Source organism: Mytilus californianus, unplaced genomic scaffold (genome assembly GCF_021869535.1).
Source record: "Mytilus californianus isolate M0D057914Y unplaced genomic scaffold, xbMytCali1.0.p SCAF_8, whole genome shotgun sequence".
In the NCBI taxonomy this organism is placed as follows: domain Eukaryota; kingdom Metazoa; phylum Mollusca; class Bivalvia; order Mytilida; family Mytilidae; genus Mytilus; species Mytilus californianus.
The window spans coordinates 101,263,229-101,287,324 of record NW_026262734.1 but is presented as its reverse complement, the minus strand read 5'-3'; the positions used below and the strand labels follow the sequence as shown (position 1 = coordinate 101,287,324).

The 24,096-nt window shown below is 31.5% G+C and overlaps 2 protein-coding genes across 2 annotated transcripts in view; both read left to right on the top strand.

The window, feature by feature from the left end:
• LOC127710750 (glycosyltransferase 1 domain-containing protein 1-like) overlaps positions 1-24,096 on the top strand; it is an 801,321-nt gene that overhangs the window by 85,775 nt on the left and 691,450 nt on the right. The window lies entirely within an intron of this gene.
• Positions 5,941-23,613, top strand: LOC127710757 (uncharacterized). The gene is made up of 6 exons (XM_052216719.1): positions 5,941-6,277; positions 7,275-7,349; positions 11,172-11,516; positions 14,091-14,186; positions 20,149-20,241; positions 23,438-23,613. The coding sequence occupies exons 2-6, from the start codon at positions 7,283-7,285 to the stop codon at positions 23,491-23,493; spliced, it is 657 nt and encodes a 218-aa protein (XP_052072679.1). The 5' UTR covers positions 5,941-6,277; positions 7,275-7,282; the 3' UTR covers positions 23,494-23,613.

The following is a 24,096-nucleotide window of genomic DNA, read 5'->3' as shown; positions in this document are numbered from 1 at the left end:
AAAGTGCTAGTATTTGTTTCTGTTTATATTCTTTTTTGTATTTGGTTACAAAAATGCATTTTCTTTATATTTGGCATTGCTCGTTAAGAAAAAAAATCAATAAATTGAATATCGAGGCCTACGTTCATGTATACATGATCATATGAATTAATAAATGTATGATTGTAAAATAAATATATGATTGTGAAATAAATATATGATTGTGAAATTAAAAAGAAAATGACACATGAGTGTTATGTAGTATTTCCCTTTAGTCTTTAATCTTTCGAAATCATTGGTAAAGAATCCTCCGTGTACATATGTTCTATTTCAATTAATTTCATTGGAATGAATCAGTCTACTGATTGATTGATTGCTGTTTTAATAATTATTGAAGCTTAATTTGTACGACAACTGTATCTAAAGGGAGAAGGGTTTGTTTAAAAAATATTTCAAATTTATATTATAATGAATTCGACTTTTAACGGATTTTTAAGTGGCTCACCAATTAAATGTGGAAAGATATTTCCATGGACTTTCAAAGATGACTATTGGATTCAGTTGTGCTTTTTTATCAGTGATATCTTCATGAATTTGTTAAGCCTTTCTGACATACACTAGGAACCCTTGCCAATTAATAGTGTTTTACCTGAATAATATTTATCGAATATTCACTATACACATTTCTGTTCAAGACATTATTAATACAGTACTACAGTATGTTTTTTTTAATTCAGGCTGTACAATTTAACATCAGCTGATTCTACAACCAAAATTGCACTTTATTGTTTACCTTAAGTCTCATAAATAGATGTATTTGATCGTTACATTGCAAATGGTATTTATAACGGAATAACAACTTGCTTACAATTCACTTGTAAACTATATTGAATTTGATGCATTTCAATTAATCTGAATTAATCTTACCCTTATATTCTTTCGTAAATTTATTTTTGATGTTCGTCTTTTCATCGAATGTATGACACACGTTGTGTCGGTTGTGAAAGGATTTATTAAATAATAACAAGATTACTTAATAGTAACTCCTTCAGAAAGGTAAATAACATTTATTTAGGTATTGCATGTTGCTATCTCAAATATACGACGATTACACGGTTGTGAATTGCATATTGGGACGTTAAATATGAAAATTATATCCCCAGGTGAGGTACCAACCGGTTTAAGGCAATCACCGCTGATAAATCAACATTTGTATATTAGTCTCTACACTGATCGCATGAGAGACAAAGTTTCGGAAAATTTTTGGTTTTTAATTATTTAAATGATTAAGTAAAGAGAAATCGATTCACCAATACCGGTAGTTATAGTTGGATTCAAATCTATGTATTCATCTTCAGGTAAAAAGACAAAGAAATTTTCAATTTTATTATAGTGCAGCGGATGCAAGATCTATTGATCACTTTATGGTAAAAGTATGAAACGTTACACAGTGTAAATTATGATGCTAATAAACATTTTTTGATATCAAGCCACGAAAACAAATCGAATATGGCCGCCAAATTAAACAAAGACAGAAAAAATGGTATTTGCTGCTTCTCCGGTAAGCACGCGGCATTAAGGAGAAAAATCACAGAATAGTTGGCTCGAAGTCTGAATATTGTGTCCGGGTTGGATGACATGTCTTCCTGCGCACTATTACCTTGTGAACTAGCATGTTAAAAATCCGGCTCCGCGAGTGGGCCCAGTAGAACGCATGGTTCATCTTCATATCGCAATAATATGTTTCCGTCCTAAACATGCAATGTATTTGACACTTAATGTTATCCAGCCATTTATCCACCCATCTTTCTGTTGAAAAAAGAATGTTCAAACTTTTTATATAAACACCAGACATTGGTAGTTTTAATAGGCTAAATATGGAAAAAAAATTATAACTATCTCCTAAAATTAATCAATCAACGAACATTTTCGGGATTTGATAAATGAAAAAAGTTTGATCAACATTTATACTTATTTTCATGATTTCAAGCCGTTCACAGCAATTTTGTTACATTTTTGCTCAAATTTGTAATTGGTAGGGTAATGTTTTCCATTTTAATAAAATTTTGTTTGATATGAAAATAGATTCCAAGAATCATAAGACGCCAAATACATATGTTCACTGACGAAATGATTTAGTTTTGGGAATAATACAAGCATTTTAGTTCGTACGGATAAAACTGACAAAATATGAAAAAAATATGAAAAGTTTGAAAATCAGAAATTCAGAAAAATCGTTTGGGAACGAAAAAAGATTTGAACACTCTAGAGTAATAATAATAGATGTATTTGATTTGGATGCAAGTAATTTGAGTGTTTAAGTTCAAATTTAATATGATAAGTTGCAAGGGGTAGGAGTACTTTTTTCCATTGCCATACTAATTTGTACAATAAGTAAAAGAAAGATCTCTGTGATCATAAAATGTCGAATACATTGTTACATGCAAGAAGGTCAACTAGAGACAACGTTCAAAAGGATATAAATGATAAACTTGTTGAAATAAGCCTCTTTTTCAAAACAGAAGCAACAGAAATGGCATTAGGTGAGCCAGATGGTTGAATATACATCTGTTGTATGTTAATACTACTGTTGATATATGACATTATTGTCTAGTTGAATGATTGAAGGTGTCCAGTTTTTGAAATTCATAATTTTCGGTCGAAATATATTTGGATAGGACTAAAACAGTTTTCTATAATATGATCTCCATCAAATGAATAATATAAATGATATATGTGGGGGTGGGGGATGCAAAATAGGTAAAAAGTTGGAAAATCTTATAATCTGAAAATGTCCCATCTTCCTCGTATTCTAACTACAAAGCAACGAGTAGTGAATATTCAATTATGTTGAATAAATGATCATGTTTAGTAAAAAGACAAATTGATATTGAAATTCTCGTATGTTGAAATTCAATCCTTTTTTATGAGATTGATTGATTGGTAAGCTCTTTAAATCAAATGGTAAATATTTCAAGCATTTCATATGGAGAACAAATAAAGAAACATATACAATTGGTATAGGTTAAGTTAAGTAAATCGACCGCTGTGGAGGGCGGCTAATTTGGATTTACCATCAAGTTCTGTTTGATACATGTAGGGGTGCTTTAAAAAAAAAACTACGCCCCCTGGGATAGTGTTACACTCAACCTATACGATACATATAATTTACCGTCCCTTTTCCTACCGGACGTGGCTACGAATTTATACATCCCGCACAGGAAGACAGGTAACCCATTACATTTATAAAAAGAGCTTCACTGCAAAACAGGGGAGTTTCGGAATGAGTCTAATTTGTAACTTGAACATCTAAATCAATGCTCGGACATTAAGGGGATTTAATATATGTAGGAACTTAATATTCTTTGCAGTTTTAACATTCAAATAATGGATTTTCAAATACTTAAAAATATATTTACAAATAGGTTTCAAGGGCTCTAAATTTTTAAATACAAATCAATTTATTCTGATAACGCAAATGTCAGTTCTTGAAGTTACTACTAACATTTGTAAGGTTTTCGGTCTTCATCAAACATTTATCTTTCAAATACAGATACATATAAAACTTCGTTTACTAAACATTGTGTGTATCACAAATAAAATTTGCTTATTTTCCTAATAGACATCAGCACCAAATTGTTTGGCTATATATACTTGATATTTTTAAGCTCATAGTGCACAATTATAACACTGGATCAAAAGGCCTTGCCAATTTCAGATATTTGATTTTTAAACATTAACTCTACGACTTCATGAGCTGTGTATGGTATTTCGCTTTTAAGTTATCTGGCAACTATTTATCCAAGATATGCCAGGTTTGTTTTGGGACTTTGAAGTATTAAGATTTAACGTGATTTGTCCTGTGGAGGTGTTGTCAAAAATGGCGACATGTCAAGCATCGATAGTCGGATAAAAAAATCAAGTGTACTTACTTATTCGGTAGAATAAAACGTTAATATAAATGAATATATGCATACTTATTGTCAATATAACGGAACTATAGATAACTGTCATACAAATGGGAGATTGAGCTAACTATAACACCAGGTTTAAACCACTATTTTCTGCGGAAATACCTGTACCAAGTAAGGAATATGACTAGTTGTTTTCTATTTGTTCTGTTGGTTGATAAAGTGCCTTAGTCTTACGTTTGATTTTGTCAGTTATTGCTGTTAATACTTTTTAATATACCATACGTTAAAGGAAAGGATAAAAGACATCAAATAGCATACGATAGATGAAACGTTAAACCATAACATATATCATACGATTAACTAAACGATAGACTATATACAATACTATGAACGAATGATGAACGGAGGCTAACCAAACTCTGTACGAACGCTACAAAAATGTTGTACGGGCGATGCCCAAACGATGTACATACAATTCCAGAATGGAGAAAGAGTTAACATATACGTTACAAGGACCCTAGTTCAAATCATGAAAATCGATTTTCAATATGATAACAGAAATACATCCTGGTAAATTCATGAACTCCAAATTACGATGGACATGGTGCGTCAACAAGGAAGTATTATGTTGATATGCAAGCATCATCATCTATATGAATCAAGACTCAGCAAATATTGTACGATTGGATTGTTAAATGTCCTGCAGTATACCACGTTTATAACGTTTTATAACAATATCAACATGTAACAGATCTATAAGTGGAACTGAAATAGAATTACCTCCTTGGCTGCCATGATCATACCAGGAAAGGCATATGCACCTTAATATTACAGAGGTGAAATCAGAACGAATTGATGACGTATAAAACATAGTATAAGGACCATTTGAATTAAAACTTATGAAGTAAGAAGTATTTGTTCTAAACATACTAAAATGCTTATTAAGTTTACATCATGTAAGAGTTTAGGTTACGGCTCAGAAGAAAGGGATTTTTTTTTTTGGTTCTCATTCCATGTTTGAGGAAAGGAAGACAAACTTATTCCTATATGTTTTATCATATTGAAAAAGGTTTCAAAAATGTTAATATAAGATAACAGGAGAGGACATACATTGAACGGTTTATTCAGTTATAGGAAAGAAAAAATGCTATATTTGTTCAGGTAACAGACACGTAAATTGGCAATATCACGGGTTGTACAGGCTTTTGCATGCTACTTAACCATAAGACATTTTGTATTAATCAAAAATTTATAGTTACAAGTGTTTGAATTGAACACATATCTGGATTATTTGTCCATAACAATATATGTCCACTGGCATATCCATTTCATTCGACAAATTCTTTCAATTTGTTTATTTCTTTACATGTCAAGGATTGACGGAAATAAAATAAAATCAGACATTAATTCGTCATGCTAATAATCTGAAATAAAAGAATATTAATGTGTTATTTGAAAAAAAATCTATAGTTATAAACACTCATTTGAAAATTCAATTGAAATGTATAGTTTACATTATTGTTAAGGAGCCAGTTGAAGCCCACCTCTAGGTGCGGAATTTTCACCCTGTGTTGAAGACCCATTGGTTGTTTTGGGGTTTTTTCTGCTCTTTAGTCGGGTTGTTGTCTCTTTGACACATTCTTCATTTCCATTCTCTATTCTACGTTAGGGAATATCTGAGTCGCAGATGACAATTGACAATAATTGATATGTTTCAATTGTCGATACCGTAGTCTCATCCTCTTTTACTTGATTGTGAGACTTATCACCGAAATGGTAGTTACCATGAGAGAAATAACGGATGACACTTAGAACAGCAACTGTTTACCATTCCGGACCTGCGATCACCACCTGTTTTTGTCATTTTGCTCCGTTTTTTGTTATTCTATGCCGTGTTTTGTTTGTCTTTTCGTCGTCTTTTGTTTTGTTTCATAGTGTCAGTTTCTTTCCAGTTTATGAGTTATGAATTTTTCCTTGGTATTTTTTGTCTCTTTTTATCAGTACAATTATTAATCTTTCTTATAGAACAACCACAAGATTTTTCAACTTACATACAAGTATAGTATTCTCATCACAGTGTCGTTATTATATCTTCATTGCATTTAAAATAACAAAAAGCAGTATGAAACCACATTTGAAATAAGACATCGACAAAAAATAAAAGAAAAGAAAAGTTTACAAAATATTAATGAGATAAATATGGACTATGCAGCAAATCCAAAAATACCAGTAAGGAGATCATTTTTAAATTAAACAAAATTGTCTCGCATACTCTTTATATGTTATATAGCATTCTTTTTATTCTAGCAGGAACATTTTTTCTGACTCAGGATTCAATCATTGTTTTTATTTTTTCGAAAATGTGAAGTTTGAAGAAGTAATAGGTATGTATTTAATATGTTACAAATGTTTAAATATATATATATATATATGTTAAAGACTATAGGTTGCCCTCCAAATGTCAGTTGGTTATTTTCATCGTTATGATTCTGTATCCTTGAAGTATACTTCTAATTAAATTTGTCGTTTAACAAACATAATCACATTATGCAATCATATTCAATGTCGATGATGTTTGCCAGCAAACGCAGTTTTGAGTTTTTGATTATAAAAAGTATTTGTTAACTCAACAACTGACGCTTTTTACAATGTTCATAAGTCGATTCTACGAATGTCTTTCTCTGCTGTATTCATATATAAAAAAGAAGATGTGGTATGATTGTCAAAGAGACAACTCCCCACAAGAGACCAAATGACACAGAAAAAAGAAATAGAACATTAAAATAATATCATGTTTATTATTCGCACTGTAAGTTGAATATATCTCATATTTAGGAGTATACAATTTATATACATGATTTGAACATAGTAGCAAATACCACAATACTTAATAAGATTAAACCATATGAATACATATTTGTTAAATATGCTGTACAAAATTTATTAACCAAATGGTAAAGGTATTATAGAAAAAATATAACGTTACATGAACAAGATAAGAAATAAAGCTATAGCAGATCAAAGGATGCAAGAAGGTATCGAAAACAAGAACAATGGTACTTATCAGCTGAAAGGCGTTGTAACAAGTTAAATGTCTGCATAGAAAACAATAAAATTAAATTATTTTCCTCGGGTTTTCCAACATGTATTGCTTTTCAATTTGATAACATGTAGGCAAATGCATTATATCTGCATACTTTTTATATATACATGTATATATATATAGATTTTTAAGGTTTGAAGAGACTATGTTTTCAGAAAATTTAAAGGGATCTGTACACTTTGGGTTGTACTGAAGCTTGATATCATATAAGCACGATAAGTCTTTATTAATCGACAGAAATCATGATTACTTTTGTAAATATCTACATACATTTACAGAAGCCTTCATGACTTCCTTCTGCAATATTTGCGTCATAGTATTGCTAGTATTCAGCCAGCAGGTGTACTTGAAAGGTAAGTTCGATTTGTTATAAAATATTTTTGCATCTGAAATAGGAGCAAGGGTTCAACATTGTAGACTTCAATATTGATATTTCTTCATTAAAATACTTAATTAAAAAAAGCTAAAATTTATTTAGGCATCGAAACGTCTAATAAAGATCTAATTTAGAAACTTGTAATGAACGATAACATGCACATATTCCATCTAAGGCTCTGATGTGTTTGTACAGCATTTAAAGAAAAGGATAAAGGGAAATTGTCTGCATCCAGCTTGTAAGCCTATATATTCAACATGTTGCCATACTGAAATTTTAGCTGCGTTTCGAGGAAAAAACTAACTTAGGTGGCTAGGGTGTCTAAATGTTCGACGATAGATTTTTCTTTAAATTCTGTAAAAGAATTTCAAATTTCAATATAAAAACTGGGGTCACGGACGTTGTTCTTTTTTGTATAAATAATGTATGAAATCACAGTTATTTTATATGGGATATATGGGGAAAACTTAATGTTTCCTTATTGAGGTGACATTTAACGATATATTTGGTTAAAATTCAATGAGAAAATATTGCTTTTTATAAATACTTCCAAAATATCAAATAAAAATAGGGGATCACTTATGCTTAACGACACTTATTTTCTGCTAGTTTAAGTCATATATTTTAAGTTTTAGATGAATATCTGTTGAATATGTTTAAATCAAAAAAATATTTTTGCAACATGATCAAATGGGATGCTCAGAAAAAACACTCAGTCTGCCTTAACTGAGAATGTGCATATCATTTATTATTTAACGTTCTCCGTTGACAATGAAATGTTTTCTCTCTGATATAAAATTAGAACGTGCTAAGATTGCCAATGAGGCAACTTTCTACGAGAAACCAAATGACGTAAAAGAGCAAACCCATTCCACAAAACAAGCAATAAAAGCCCAAAATGACAAATGTAAAACTAACGGCCTGATTTATTTACAAAATAAACGAAAAACAAATGTTTCGGGTTTAAAATGTTAGCGGGCCCAAACATTCCCCTAACCCAGCGACAGTTTCGCAACACCACAACACCTGAACAAATGTACATAACAAAAAAACAAAAACAAATATGATAAACAGCAAAAAACGACAATAACTCAATTATGGGTTCCTAACTTGGGACGGCACATATAGAATGTGGCGGGGTTAAAAATGCCAAACCGGAATAAAAACGGGACAGAAGATACCGAGAGAACAATCAAAATTCATGAGTCGAAGATAACGGTTTAAAATTTATTTTTTTCATGTTCAGGATACAGTTTAAAATATATATCAATTCTCTTATAAAAGTCATTTATGAGTCAATATAGTCAGATACTTGTTAAGTCCATATCAGAATACAGCCGCACTTTCTTAATGTTTCAGACTGTATTTAATTAATCAATTCAGACGTCGAGTGATTTAAATCCCACTGGTTTAGAAGGTACACAAAGTAATTCATATATGAATAATGAGAAGCAAGTTACAAAGAAAACATGAAAAGAGCAGATTTTTGGGAGCAATACAAAAAAAAAAAAAAAAACAGTCAACAAAAAAACAAAAATACACAATGGTCAAAAGAAAAACGGGACATACAGCTTTAGTCTAAACAAAAGTAGGATAACAACATTACACCGTGTATAAATTTATATGGATGTTTGAATTCAACGTTCAGTAATATCTTAAATTTTTGCCCACTGTAGACTTTGTTTGGTCTAATTATTGCCAATTAAGTTTTTTGTAAACCCTTTTCATCCTTAAATTAGGAAAATCAAACAACCAATCAAGTATAACGCCGTCTATTTTTATTGCAAACAAAAAACAAGTGGCGATATTTGTAAATTCATGTATAAGTGCAAAAATTGATAGGGTATCGAAATTATAGAAGTATACACGAAGAGGACAGAGTAAAATTCAAAACACGCTTTCGTTGATATTAAAGTAAAATTAATAGTTTTAGCAGAGATAACACTTGGTATCAAGGAAAAAAATTAGTATTCTAAAAATGTGAGGTAAACGAAAATGAGATAGCTTTTCAGTAATCTGGAAAACACAACAAAAAGTGGTAATAATTGTCGTTATCTTAATAGATATATTTCTAAATGTACAAATATATAGATATTAACGCCAATGAGAAAAAAAAACATTTATTTTAGTAAAAATTAGAACTCTAAATCTTACGCCAAATCACGATTGCTCTTAATGCACACTTTGTAAGAGAAAAGTTTATGAATCAGCCGTCCTTTCATATGGTTTAATCATAAACAGGGCGATGAAAAATCTCCCGTTTTTAACTGGATACCTTTTGTTGGCAAAAAACAGTAACAACAGCAATCTATAGACGGGTCACCAAGATGTTCGGACAAAAATCTCTCCAAACTAATTTTCTCAATGCTTTCTACAGTAAAAGATGGCTTTCAGAAATTTTGTGATGAGATATATTTAACCAGTGGTGTTAATCAGATTGAGATTCTTAAAAAAGTCTGAAGAACCACTGGAAAGTATTCAATCACAATCTTTATAATTTTGCAGTTACATCAAACTTTTTGATTTTTAAGCTTTACACTAATATTCCATATGCTCAATGAAATGTCGAATACATCGATATTGTCTCATTATACACAGCTTTTTTCTTCAAAAATGGGGTTCGTAGATACACTTTTCTGGTTAAAGGTCATGATAAATCTTACTTTTTGAAGAGTATTGTCATGGGAACTAATTGTGCACCCCTACTTGCCGACTTGTTGTAATAATATGAAGCGGAGTTAATACAAACCTTTTAAAAGATAAAAAAAAAACATCTGGCGATGTTCTTTAAATTCTATTTCACATAAATTGATGATGTTCTGTAACTCAATAACCCATATATCAGTGCTTGCCTCTGATATATACCAGCGAACTTGAGTTTAAGGATACTAGATACGGAAACTAGAAAGTCTGCTTCGTATTTTGATCTTATTCTCGATATTAACACAGATGGACATCTTCTGAGTAGAATCTATGACTAAATTGTTGATTTCAACTTCGTCTGTCTGCCATTTCTGAGCAGTAGCATACCATCTATCCCATTATATGGTGTTTTCATATCTCAACTCTTATCTTTAGCTTGTGCATGCTCACACTTTACGGACTTAATTTCAAGAGGTGTGCTCCTTACAGAAAAAACTTCGTCAACAGAATTATGAGGAAGAACGACTGAAAACGAAATTGCATAAGTTTTACGGTTACCATCACGAATTGGTTAATACGATATGTATGTGTCTCAACCCCCAACGCCATGATTTATGTACCAGAATAGAATGTAATGTTTAATGATTGTTTCCTATTCCCGATAGTTACATTTTGACTGAGTGTGAATTCGCGTAACGGGTAATATGTGCATAACAGAAGACATTATCAATTCTTTAACTGACGGTAACATCATGAACATGTTCATTACTTAACCAAAAGACCAAATATGAAATTTTGAAGGGAAAACACGGTTTTAAGGATGATATATAAAACTCCGGTAACGGTGAAACAAAACAAATACTAAAAGAAATCTTACACTAAAATTAAGCATCACGCACCCTTTTAAGAAAAACTGGGATTTACTAAGGTACTCCGGAAAGGTTAGCAGTTCCTGGTCACTAAAAGCGCCCGTTGAAGTTCTATGATGCCATAGTCAAATAAAAAGAAGAAGGGATTGTGCATACTACAGTTGGAATTTATCTATGGTAATCAATTCCAAACATTCCGTTTGCATATATAACTGTAGGATGTATATTCTGTACAACTGTAATATAGTTATATGATTATTTGATTTATAAAGTTTAAATAATTTCAGAAATAAACCTGATGTTCGATGGACAAATTGTTGATTCTCAAACTCACGTGACCCTTTCAATTTCCTGCTCTACCCAAACTCTGCCTTTTGAATGTAGTATGGAGTTTTTGCATAATAATGCAACAGTAGAAATTATTCGATATAGTGATAGCGGATGCTTTAATCAGTATGGCAGATGTGAGACGGAAACATGCGCCTGTTCAGAAGACTGCACATCGTTTCATTGGAATTTAACTACAGCATCAGTTCTAACAAATGACAGCTTTGGCTGTAACATGAGAATTCAGAATTCCAATTCAAACTCGTTCTTTAAAGTGTATACATTAGTTGTTTACAATGGAACAGGTAATCTAAAAATAAATATTGCAGGCACTAATTTCTCATGTTCATTTTAACAAAACATCTCCTACTACATAAGCAGAGGGAGAAGGATGTCTGTATTTCAGTGAATAAGGGAATTTCCTCAAAACTAGTAATTAAAATGAATGATCAATGCATAGAATATTTGCTTGACAACGTTTTTAATTAAATGTTCGGATATTATTTTTTCAATATTAATGTTAATGCATGATAAATTTCATAACAAAATTGGAAAGGGATTTTTTCGAATATTGCCCAAACACGGCATTTTGGAGTCTTCGAAGTCTGTCTAAAGTTTTCCAAGGAATCAGAAATTACAAAATAGAAAGGTTTTCAAATAACTTTTATTCCCTATATATCTATCTTTGCTCTTGCTGATTTTTATCTTTTTCTATCAACTCATTCGTATCTCCAATCATATACATATAAAATCTCTTAATTATAAACTTATAATTTAGTGTCGTTTTCATTAATGATATTTTTCACTTATAGATTAAGATTGTTTCAAGTCTTAAATTATGACTTTCAGCACTTTAAGGCCCGTTAGTGTGCGTGATCAAAAAGATAAAATAAATTGGACTCACTCGTATTTTTGCACGAAACTGCTATGATACATTCTTACATTATTAACTACTTCAAGTCTATTTGATCTTGCTCTTTCCCGTATAACTTCATCAGAAGCCATCAAATCTAAGAAACTGGAAAATTCCAGGCCAACCGGTGAACTTCAAGATGAAGCTGTACCGTTCTTTGACAGGTCAAGTAATGTATTAGTCACAAAATTTCTTTTTACTTATGTAAATAATAATACACAATATTTCATCAACGTAAAATGTTTATTATTGAAATTATTTCATTTCTGTACTTCAAAAATGCAACGTAAATATCAATGCATTAACTTACCTGTTTTATCTCTTTCTGATGATTTCCGTGGTTTTGAACTTTTATTATCAAGATGATTTTATATAACGAAATGTTCATATCATGGTCAATTATTTGTAAGATTGTTTACACTGAAAGGTCAGCTATTTAATTTTAGTGCGATTGCAGTAAACCAGCAGTGAGTGATATTAAACGTGACAGGAACGTCACATATTGAGTATTTAAAGTCGAAACGTTATTTTCGAGTCACAATTTTCGTACAAAAGGGTATGCGATTTGCAATGCCGTCAGTTGTGTTTCAACTGGCCAAAAGGAAACAATTAGACAAAAGCCAATCACTGCTTACAAAAAACAACACAAAACATTAGGAATCTTTCTGACAGGCTATGAAAGTTTACATTTTTTATAATTAGCTTAATAAAAAGCTATTTGAGTCATTAGAATCGAATATCGGACTCACTTTATATTCATATGGAAAGAATACTACTAGCGTCGTATCACTAACTCATCCAGAAATCTGTCAACATTGGAACCGATTCCGGTAAGCGCTGCAAGAACTTAGTCGTAATGTTCAGGATCCACTTAATTGACTAGGAGTATTTTAACGGTTAACTAGAACGTTAACAGAGATAATAATAAGGTACTATTGTGTCTAAAAAAGAAAGGTCACTACTAAGACAATGAATATATCAATGTTGCACCATTACACGATTACACAGCATAGCAGTAAACTAGTCCGGTGTGAATAATGATTAAAAATATATAATCCTGAACATATAGAAAAGACAACTAATAAACCTAACATCAACGTGGATATCTGTCAAATGATATGCAACATTGGAAGAATTTCAAGTTGACAGACATTCTTTAAAAAAGGCATTCAGTTTTACATCTATCATGGTTATCATTCCTCATATCTAGTTGTCTTTTAAAGTCAGTCCATAAAATATCTCTTTTGATGCAGACCTGCTATTTTTAATAATATGTCTACCACAAAGATCTTATGTAGCGGAGTATTGTGAGTGATAGATAATTTAGACAGTTCTTATCTATAGGTGTATTTGATGTTTTTGTACTTCTACTACATGCATATCACCATTATGACATCGCTTTGCATTGTAAAGCTCGATCAGGCAAGAACTATGTCACCCTTTGATGTAGAATGACAAACATACTGTGAATTCATTTATTCTAATTTGAACCAATCTTCATGGATTGAGGATAAAATGTATTTTCGTGGATACTTGATTTCATATTTTTTTTAAAGTAATTTGGCATACAAGGCAAAAGGCTATATAAGCATGACTATTATATGAACTTAGTTATTGATCGAATGGCCAAATTATCAGAATGATGTCCAATAATTTACGGAATATATCATAACTGTGTCGTACAAATATAAAGGTAGTACACTTATGTTAGATATATTTCATAAGTCAATGTAAAAACGGACAAGTATGGGGGAGGAAATATTTGAAACTTTAAATGGAGTAAAACCAGCAGCATCGAAATAAAAAATCAAAATGGCACACACGAGCTTAAATAAAGACACTTTAACTGTCACTAGTAAATATTAAATCCACAGTACAACCAGCTACAATGTATATAATCAAAACGTTGTGTTTAATCAAATCATTTCATCGTTCAAGTGTAACTTTATGCTTTTATACTGCGTAGGCTTTACTTCGGCAAGATCAGTCATCAACCCTGTTAATACAGTAACAACGCCATTAATGCTAGAACAAGAAATGTCTCTGAAAAGAAATGATGATGGTATGTATAATAGCATGAATAGTTATATGACACAGCACCGCCTATTGTTTGTGAAATCTATGTAAAAAAGGAAAACAACACTTTGATTACATGCGTCTAAAGCGCTTTTCTGGATTTACCTTCACCAGGAACAAAGCAGAATATTCTAAAGGCACGGATGTATAAGAACCGAAACAGGTGAGGAGCTATATGATAAAAAAAGACATAAAAATAAATATCTAAGGTAAACTTTTCCTGAGGGAATTGAAATTTTCGTTTCTTGATAATTTCTACATGTATAAACGGACAATTTTTGAAAGGTTTGTTATAAATCATGTCAGTACCGAAGTACTGACTACTGAGCTGATGATACCTTTCGGGACTGATTATTCACCAGCAGCGGTATCGGCACTGTGCTGTAAAAATAAAAAACAACACTTTATAAGTTTTATGCGTCCTACGCGCTTTTCTGAATTGAAAATCATCCGGAACCTTAAAAAGTCAATTATTTGGAAGCCAAGGATGTATACGAACCGGAACAGTTGATGAGTAATGTGACCAAAAAGAAGCTATTGTACCTTGACATGTTTATATATAGTACTGTTCAGCATTTTACAAGGGAAAACCCACGTTTTGACTAATCATCTAAATATGTTCTTCATAACATAAAAATCACAAAGTTTTAAATTCATATTCCCTTTAATAACGGAGAAAATCGAGTATTGTAACTTTTTTGGTTGACATACGTCATTGGGTTGTGACCTTTTAACCCGATTTAGTGAATGCTGGGAAATAATAAAATCAGTTAAAGTCTTGATCGCTTATCGAATTTTTTCGTAATTAAAAGCGCGCAGGTGACCGTTTTTTCGTTGCTTATAACCACACAAGAAGAATGAAAGAAAAGGAACACACGTGTAACGTTTTGCATTGATTAGATAAAAATATTTATATGGTTCATATTTGCGATTTTATCTATTAATAGTTGTGATTTTTATCGGAAATATTTATCGAAGACAAATTATTTACTGATATTGAACTAAAAATATTTTTCATTTTTATTTAACTAGTAATAATAACTTCATTTCAACCCAAAGTCTGTGTGAATAGAATGCGTCTGTTATTTCGGAAAGGCATTGCTTATTTCTCGAATAGATGAGCATTTTGTAAAACAATTCGTTTGTTTTATTTTACCTGAGGGCAATTAAGCCTAAAAAGGTACGCTATCACAGGTGTGAATATGTTGTCATTTTGAACCAACAGATTAACAGAAATTGCCGGAATGGCGAGTTTAATACACCGAGATTAAATATACGATGACAATGAGAAAAAAAATAATTGTATGATTTCCTTGAAAATAAAATTCAAATGTTTAATTCTAGCAGAGAATAAAACTAAAAAAGGAAAATTTTTCAGTTTCGTTCTCTGCAATTAACATATAGATTCAAATATGAAGAATAAAAAAATTAAATTAATGCTATATTTCCCCAAATTTAATAGAGGAATACCAATGCACATGTGTTTAATTTAGTTTACCAGAATTCTTTAACTTGTATTTCGATGTATACGTAATAAAATTCAAATAGCAATCACCTGGAGAATGTTTCTCGGGGAATATTTTTTTTAAATAGAATGCCGATTATCAGTTTTTTCATAAAAGGATTAGAATTCAGTAGAAATTTAGGCTAATTAATTAGCTGTTGAACAAGTTAACTCGAGATCAAAGGAGACTAATTTTCCTCATCAAATAAACTTTTAGTCACACAATTTTATTTTTGAATAGAGCGTGTTTGTTTTTATATAAGGTGTTGTAAGTGGTTCCTAAATATATGTAAATGTCTACATGGTATATTTAGCCATACTTTTTTTATGATTTATGTGAAGAAAAAAAAATACCGAGTACGGTGCGGGTGGTATGACACCAAGTCAGCCAAAACCTACCCGAACTATAAACCATAATTTAATCCGAAATTAAGCTTTTCAGATAAAAAAAAAAAAAGCAGCGCTTTTGCTGAGGACTTGAGTTGAAAAATTTCATTTGCTAATAATCCAATATAGTAAAAGGTATATTCTTGAGCGTATAATCTGAGACTACTATACTGTGTTATAGTAGTCCCAGGTATAATGCACAAAAATAGGGTTGTTGTGTACTTTTAGACTTAGTTAGGTTGTATTTTTCTTTCAACTACATGTTAAAACAGATGTGATTCGTGCACTACAGCGGAATTACGGCTTTATAGATGTTATAGTACGCACAAAAACTAATAGGGCGAAATTGGTATCTGTCATTGGCAATAATATCTCACATCTTTTTATTCAATATAAATCGTAAATCTTGAATATTTTGTAATCAATTTATGAAGCTTGATCGAAACGTAGATCCACTTTGAAACCAATTGTTCTCTTTTCTTCAATTTCACAAATGAACCGCCGAAGCAGGGGCATATATAAGGTAGTCATGCTTAGTTGGAATTTCACTTGCTATTCCATTAGGTTTACAATATCATGCACTATAACTAACGATTGTGATGACGAATTTCTTAATCTGTTCTAGAACAATCGAATTGAAATATAAATCTGTGATTATACTATGCTTATGTTCATAACTTCGAGGAAGTAAAGCAAGTTAAAGATTAATCTGAATTTAGATCAGATTTGTTCTGGAGGTTTCTTTTTTTCGATTTACATATTTTAAACGGTGTGACTATCTATAGTTACGTAACTTTCTATCTGTATTAACTAATGATCGACATTTGTGTGTATTTTTTTTGTGAAATACTAGAAATATTAATATATGTTTCAAAATGTCCATAATTGTTGACAACGAGTATATACTTGCATTTTCCATATTTTACTTACCATTGGAAAATATCTAATTAGAGTTTAACTTCATCTAATCTGTAGTTGGAATTATTTAGATTTTCATAAATATCATTCATTACATCGGAATTTGTTATTCATAAACAAGTGGTAGTAAAATTGTATACACGTATGAGTTTAGAAATGTCTCGTGTATCACTGTCGGACTCAAGACAAACAAAATGTACACATGATGTATATTACACCTGATAGTTCCAAATTACCGGCCATGTATACTGATCTATACACAGTTGTATATAAGGTCAGCAGTGAAGCGATGCATGAACCTGCATTACGTAATTGTGTAATAAGTGTTTTTAAGCCCGACAAGAAATCGCCTGAATACCTGGTCATGTCACCTCACAATACCTCTGGCAAAAATTCCGTTAGCCATGCTGGTGATCAAAATAGGGAAGTACCGAATAAAATCAATGTATTGCATAAAAGAGTTATGAACAAAATCAGATTTTGAAAACTTTTTTACACGGAAAACCGCTAGTTTGACTTTGAACTATGAGAGAATTTATAAAAGTAATCTTATCTATAATAATTCCCATACATTTATTTGTTTCATAAAATATGTTAAAAAAACACAATTTAGAAACGACCGACTTTAGTTATTTAAAAAAAAAACTTGTTCCAGATCCCGTATGAAGTTAATTATAAAAATAGCTTGCCGATAGGTAGAAACTATGTCTGGTATAATTCTTTTTTTAGGATCTATGAAACTGTGTATGTGTTTGTCATTATCTTGTCGGGAAAAACAACCGTACGTTTGACAAGAGATTTTGACACTTAATTACGACTACGTTTTCCCTGCTTGTTTGGGTACTTTGTGGTTTATAGTTATCACGTGGTTTTATTAATCGGGATGCCGTCAAGACGGCTACATGTAGAAAATTGATAGTCTCAATTTAATTGGTGATATCTTATGTAGGAGAATAAAACTTTAATTTTTATGAATTTGTGCTTTTTTTATACATAATGAACATAATATCAACTTTTCATTTTTTTGCGGAGTTTCCCTTTAAGCACAAGATTCAACGCTTAGACATTTTGGACACAAATAACAAAAATGCCAAATCATGTTTAAAACTTTTTATAGACTGGGAAAATACTAATTATACCTGTTGCTAGTCGACTCTTTCTGACTTTTCGTCGTCTTAAATGTAGCCTCAAAAGTATAGGCTAGAATATCAGGATACGGTACATAATAGAAAAATAAAAGATGCGTAAAGAACACTAAAATTATAAAAGAGAATACAATAATAAATACAATTATCAATTAACACTCAGAAACTCGGCATATACCCCCTAGACACTAAACCAATGAGGGAATCCTGGATAATCATAGCTCTGTTCTATGTTCCTTTGGAATTTCAACCAATAATGAAGAACTGGATCTTCCTTCACTGTATTGGATACCTAAACTACATAAATGTCCTTACACACAACGTTTTATAGCTAGGTCTTCCAAGTGCTCCACGAGACCATTTTCTAAATTGTTAACAACAATTTTATCAGCAATATAAGCCGGGTTTCAAAGTTATTGTTAAACTACCAATTCTAAAGGTGGCGTGAATCAGATATGGATACTAAAATATTTTAAAGATCTTTTAGAGTACATACAATTTATGACTCTTTCATCTTGCAATAGTATTCAAACATTTGACTTTTCTACTCTTTACACAAGTATTCTCCATTCCAAACTAAAAGACAAATTGAAAGAGTTGGTAAAGCTGTCTTTAATAAAAAAAAATTGCCAACGTACGTAGGTATCTTGTCTTAGGGAGGGATAAATCCTACTTTGTCAAAAATTACTCTGATTCAAACAAAATTTTTTCTGAAACTGACATTATCAAGATGCCTGATTTTTTGATTGACAACATATGTTTGGAGGACGTGTTTTTCAACAAACAATCGGCATTCCCATTGAAACCATCTGTGCTCTTCTACTGGCCGACTTGTTCCTTTATTCATAGAAGGATGACTTCATACAGGAACTTCTTTGGAAGAAAGAAAAGAAGTTAGCAATATCCTTTAACTTCACTTTCCGCTATATAGAGGATGCTCTCTCACTAAATAATTCAAAATTTGGTGACTATGTTTAACGTATTTATCCCATCGAACTTGAGATAAAAGGATACAATAGATATAGTAGAGTCAACCTCTTATCTTGACATACATATAGAAATTGACAATGAGGGTCGGTAACAAACAAAACTTTATGACAAAAAAAGATGATTTCAAGCTTTCCAATCGTGAACTTTCTATTTCTATGTAGCAACATTAAAGCAGCGCCTGCATACGGCGTATATATCTTCCAGTTGATACGATATTCCAGGTCTTGTATTTCCTATCACGATTTCCTTGATAGAGGGTTGCTGCTCACATGGAATCTATTTAACCAAGAGTTCCAAGTGGTGAAGTTGAAATCATCACTTCTTAAATTTTACAGACACCATCATGAGTTGGTTGACCGTTATGGGATATCTGTTTCATAGATGTCGTAATTACAATCCCGTCCTCTCTTCCTCTAATATGACCTACCGAATACGACTTGTCACCGGTTTTGTTCTGACATGAGCAACACGATGGGTGCCACATGTTGAGCTGGATCTGCTTACCCTCCGGAGCACCTGAGATCACCCCTAGTTTTTGGTAGGGTTCGTGTTGCTCAGTCTTTAGTTTTCTATGTTGTGTTTTGTGTACTGTTGTTTGTCTTCTGGTCTTTTTCTTTTTTAGCCATGGCGTTGTCAGTTTATTTTCGACTTATGAGTTTGAATGTCACTTTGGTATCTTTCGCTTCTCTTGTATAGCAAATATACTTCCTACATCAGTATGAGTGGCCTGTATTTTTTTTAGAAATCTGGAAAGTTATATACATTAAAACTGGACAACTTTTGTAGAAAAATTAGATTTATAAAATTATATAATCATGCAATTTAATACAAATATTAGAATAGTCAGTAATGTGTGGTTAAACATCTAAAATGTAAGATGAAAAGCTTTTGTCGTTTGCTCTGCAGGATTCAAACTACATTAATCCCATTTGGTGCTAACGTTTTAATCTTTCCCGAGTGATTCGATTATCATAATCTTTTGTGTCTATTTATATTGTATACAGGGAGAGGAGATGTAGCAATAGGCATAATTTTAGGTTTGGTATTTATCATAGCATGTGTCTCTGTCTACGTAGTATATAGTCGAAAGAGCAAAGGTAAGAATTGTTTTTATAGCAAATTTGTAACCACAATCTCGTCCTTTCTGCCTGGATTATGACATGACTAAATGAAACTTTCCCCCAAATGTGTAATAAACATTAACAATATGACGGGCTCCCCTAGTGGAGCAGGATCTGCTTACCTTTTCGGTGCGTCTGAGATAACCCCAGTTCTTGGTGGGTTTTGCGTTGATGGGTCTTTTCGTAGTGTTTTAATTTTTTCTATGACATTTTTTTTTCGACGTATGAGTTTTATGAGGATACTACGGACATAATGGAGGACACGGAAACATTGTTATCGTTTAAAAAAAATTATTATGTTTACAATAGTTCAACGTGTTTATCAGACTTCAATCATTACACGATTTTACTCCGTATTTCGATGTTTGATTGATAATGTCCTTTTTCGATAGCTGACTTAGAAAAAAAATTCCTATCAATTTTTTTCTTTTAAATTTTTAATTCGTGTTACTCAATATTAAGTTCCTTTGTAGTGTTTGGTGAATTGATTACTGTGGATTCATTTATTTTCGTGGGTACCAATTTTCGTGGATTAGGGAAAACTTACAAGTTCGTGGATATTTAATTTCGTGGTTTTTGACAATGTCTGCATACAAGCCTATAGTAAATTTGCCATTCGTTGAACATTTGATTTCGTGGTTAACCTATAACCACGAAATCCACGAAAATTGGTATCCAACGAATAATAATGAATCCACAGTATTCGGTTTTTTTTTCTTATTACCATGATGTTTTGTTATTTTGTTTTTTTGTTTTTTTTTGTTATTGCTTCTTAGTATCTTCTGCCATTTTTTTAAATTGAAGCATATACATTCAATCCAGTGATTTAATCAGTTCATGATATCATAAGTAACGGATTTTAAAAATTCAGGATAAAGCGCTTTAATTTATGAACTTTCTGTTTGTTTTTCGTAATAGAATAATGCTAAAAATAATTCATATTACAGTCTTTCCTTTGCTGAATAAAACTTGATCTGCAATTCAATGATTTGGTTTTTTTTAAGTGTGTTAAAATGAACATGATATGGAGCTGGAAGCTTATTATGTATTCCTTAAATAACAATTCTGTTCTTGCAAAACATGAAAAAACACAATATTGTCTATTTTCTAATAACAGTAATGGTATAGAAAATCAATTAAGATAGTCAAATGACAATTTCAAGTTTACAGTCATAAACGTTTCACTTTACATATGGAGAAGTTACTCATCTTGGATCCAATGGCGTGTACAATTCATAGCATGTACGTTAAAATGGTTATATTATCCTAGAGTCTGGAGATTTCAAAAACTTCATGGCCGCTCACAAATACTGTCAATTTGAGTTGTAATTAATTTCAAGGAGCCTGTTAGATTTTTTATTTTTTTTTCTACTTTTGCTTTCTGTTTGTAGCAGTAATCACCGAACAGCTCTGACTTTCACGTTTTGACCCTGCTTTCCAAATCATGTTCTTTCTTTTATATCTTTGTTCATGTAAGTAGTCATTTTGATGAAAGCTGAAATGCATAGATTGTTTGTAAGACTTTTAGACAATTGTTCTTGATAGGCAAAGGAAGGAATTAAACGCATTTAAAACTAGTTAAATTCATCTATTGTGTGCTTATCTGTACCAACTGTGGTTCAATTGGTCGTTCTACGTTTCCAGCGGAAGGACCCTATGATTCTGTTCCAATTAAATTGTTTGTGCCAATCATTTCGGTCTTGTGCTTGTTTGTTGTTCAGCAAGATGTCGCTTAGATATTTTGTATATGATATCGAATAGTTGACGCTTTTTTGAAACGGCAATCGCATAACCGATCACTATTCTTAGTATCTACCTTACCATGCACTGTTGTTTTTGTTATCACCCATACTTCGCAACCGTGATAGAAACCGACAACATTTTTTTTTAAATTGCTGCTTTTTACATTGGCTGGATGCAAAGAATAATTTTAACTGAACAGGATTCAAAGATTCCATATGATAGTCATTTCTCTTTGTTTTTTCGACATAAGTAAACTGTAATTGTATATCGTAAACAATAAATGAAAGATACATAGGTTTTTTTTATTTGAGGTCTTGGTCCATCAAAAAGAAAACTTGGCCAAGGACAAATATCAATGTCATGTTATTTTTACGTTTACTTATTAACTCCTGAGAAACTGTAATGAATATTAACAACAGATTTTCACTCAATTGTAAGTTATGCCTTGTCGTAACTGTAAAAAGCACGTTTTGGTCGAAAAGTCACGGTTTCAATAAATGAGAATTTTCTCCCCTAGAAAATGTAATATAAATTGTATGATGATCAATAGATTATTTACCATAAACAGTAGAGATCAAGGGTCTTTTTTGATTTGAGGTCCTTTCCGTATGATCTTGAAATTGATATCAAGCTGATGACCAAAGTTATGCTGAAGTACCTAGAGCCATCAATATTTGAAAAATTGTGAAATGACTTATCAAAGAAACCGGAAGTGACATTTTGAAACGATATAGCAAATTTTCACCTATATTTCTCGAATAAATTCATTAAAACATAACTCAAATACTCATTCGTTATATTCCAATGTTCAACGAGCGCTACATTAACGACAGAATGCTTTGTCTACGAAAAATCAAACCACTTTTCGAAATTAGCTCGAGACTCACATATATCGATAGTATAAAGCTATCAGCTGATTAGCTGTTGTTCAGTGAGCGGCAAATCAAAATCTTGGATCATAGAAGCTATTTAAAAGTATAAATTGTTGAAGCCTTTGCGAGTAGGTAAGATTGATAACGGGGAATATATGAGATATTGGGGTTAATCCAAACCATTTATTTTGCAATCACTGTTGAGGTAACTATTTTCGACACCGGAATTTACTTTACCTTTACTGGAAGTGGCTTGATATTTCCCTTTTAAGTTCCATAAACTTTTTGAAAATGGTGTGAGATCAACAAATTTGGTGTGGTCTGTTGCACTTCCTTTATTTTCTGTGTTATCGTTTTATATTTAGCACAGCCACTTAAACCTGTATCTTATAGTGAATTAGTTCAATTTTTTGTAGCAAGCACGACAAAATTTATGTTCCATAACTACATTTACGTCGATCTTTAAGACCATTTTCCTTTTTAAACATGTATATGAAATTGTTATTCAAAATAAGTAATATCTATGACAAAAAAAAAATTTTTTCTCTATGTTTCAGATAAAAAACACAAGAAAATGGAAAAAATACAGATGGATGACGTATCGACGTTATAATATCTTAAAATTAGTTTTGAGACATTAATGAATTCAGATTGAATTTTGTTTGTCTTTAAATGTATGCATGTGCATGTGTACTTCTATCAATATTATTATTACCATAAATTATTAACATTATTGTCATTATTACTATTCGGTGTATTTGATGTTTATTGTGGGTTTTTTTTTTTCTCTTTTGGTCGGTACAGTCTGAAGAGGGCTGTTGTAGACTTTGTCTCTGATTACTGACGACAGTTTTCGATGTTAAAATGAATCATGATTAACCTTAGTTTATTAAATAGCTACATCCACTTCAATTGAACTTTGCTAGATAGATGTCTCATTGGCAATCTTACCACCTCTCCTTATTTTTATATCGGTGAAAATGTCATTTCACCCAGAAACTCTTTCAAGAAGTATGTCATAACTTCCATGTGGTTATGTTGCCACTTCAAGGTATACAAGGTAGTGACTACTGGTCAAAGGATACGAATATAAAAAAAATGATGTCTACAAGAAAAAAATTATATTCCGTTCTTCCAAATTCCTTATGGTTTATTATTCTCCTTCCACGATATCGGATTTATGACCAATTATTTTGTAATTTATTAGAACATTTTA

Excerpts from the sequence above, each read along its gene's own strand:
- LOC127710757 (XM_052216719.1), top strand. The coding sequence starts at position 7,283 with ATGACTTCCTTCTGCAATATTTGCGTCATAGTATTGCTAGTATTCAGC. Across the intron at positions 7,350-11,171 it reads CCAGCAGGTGTACTTGAAAG|AAATAAACCTGATGTTCGAT; the intron begins GTAAGTTCGATT and ends AAATAATTTCAG. Across the intron at positions 11,517-14,090 it reads AGTTGTTTACAATGGAACAG|GCTTTACTTCGGCAAGATCA; the intron begins GTAATCTAAAAA and ends TATACTGCGTAG.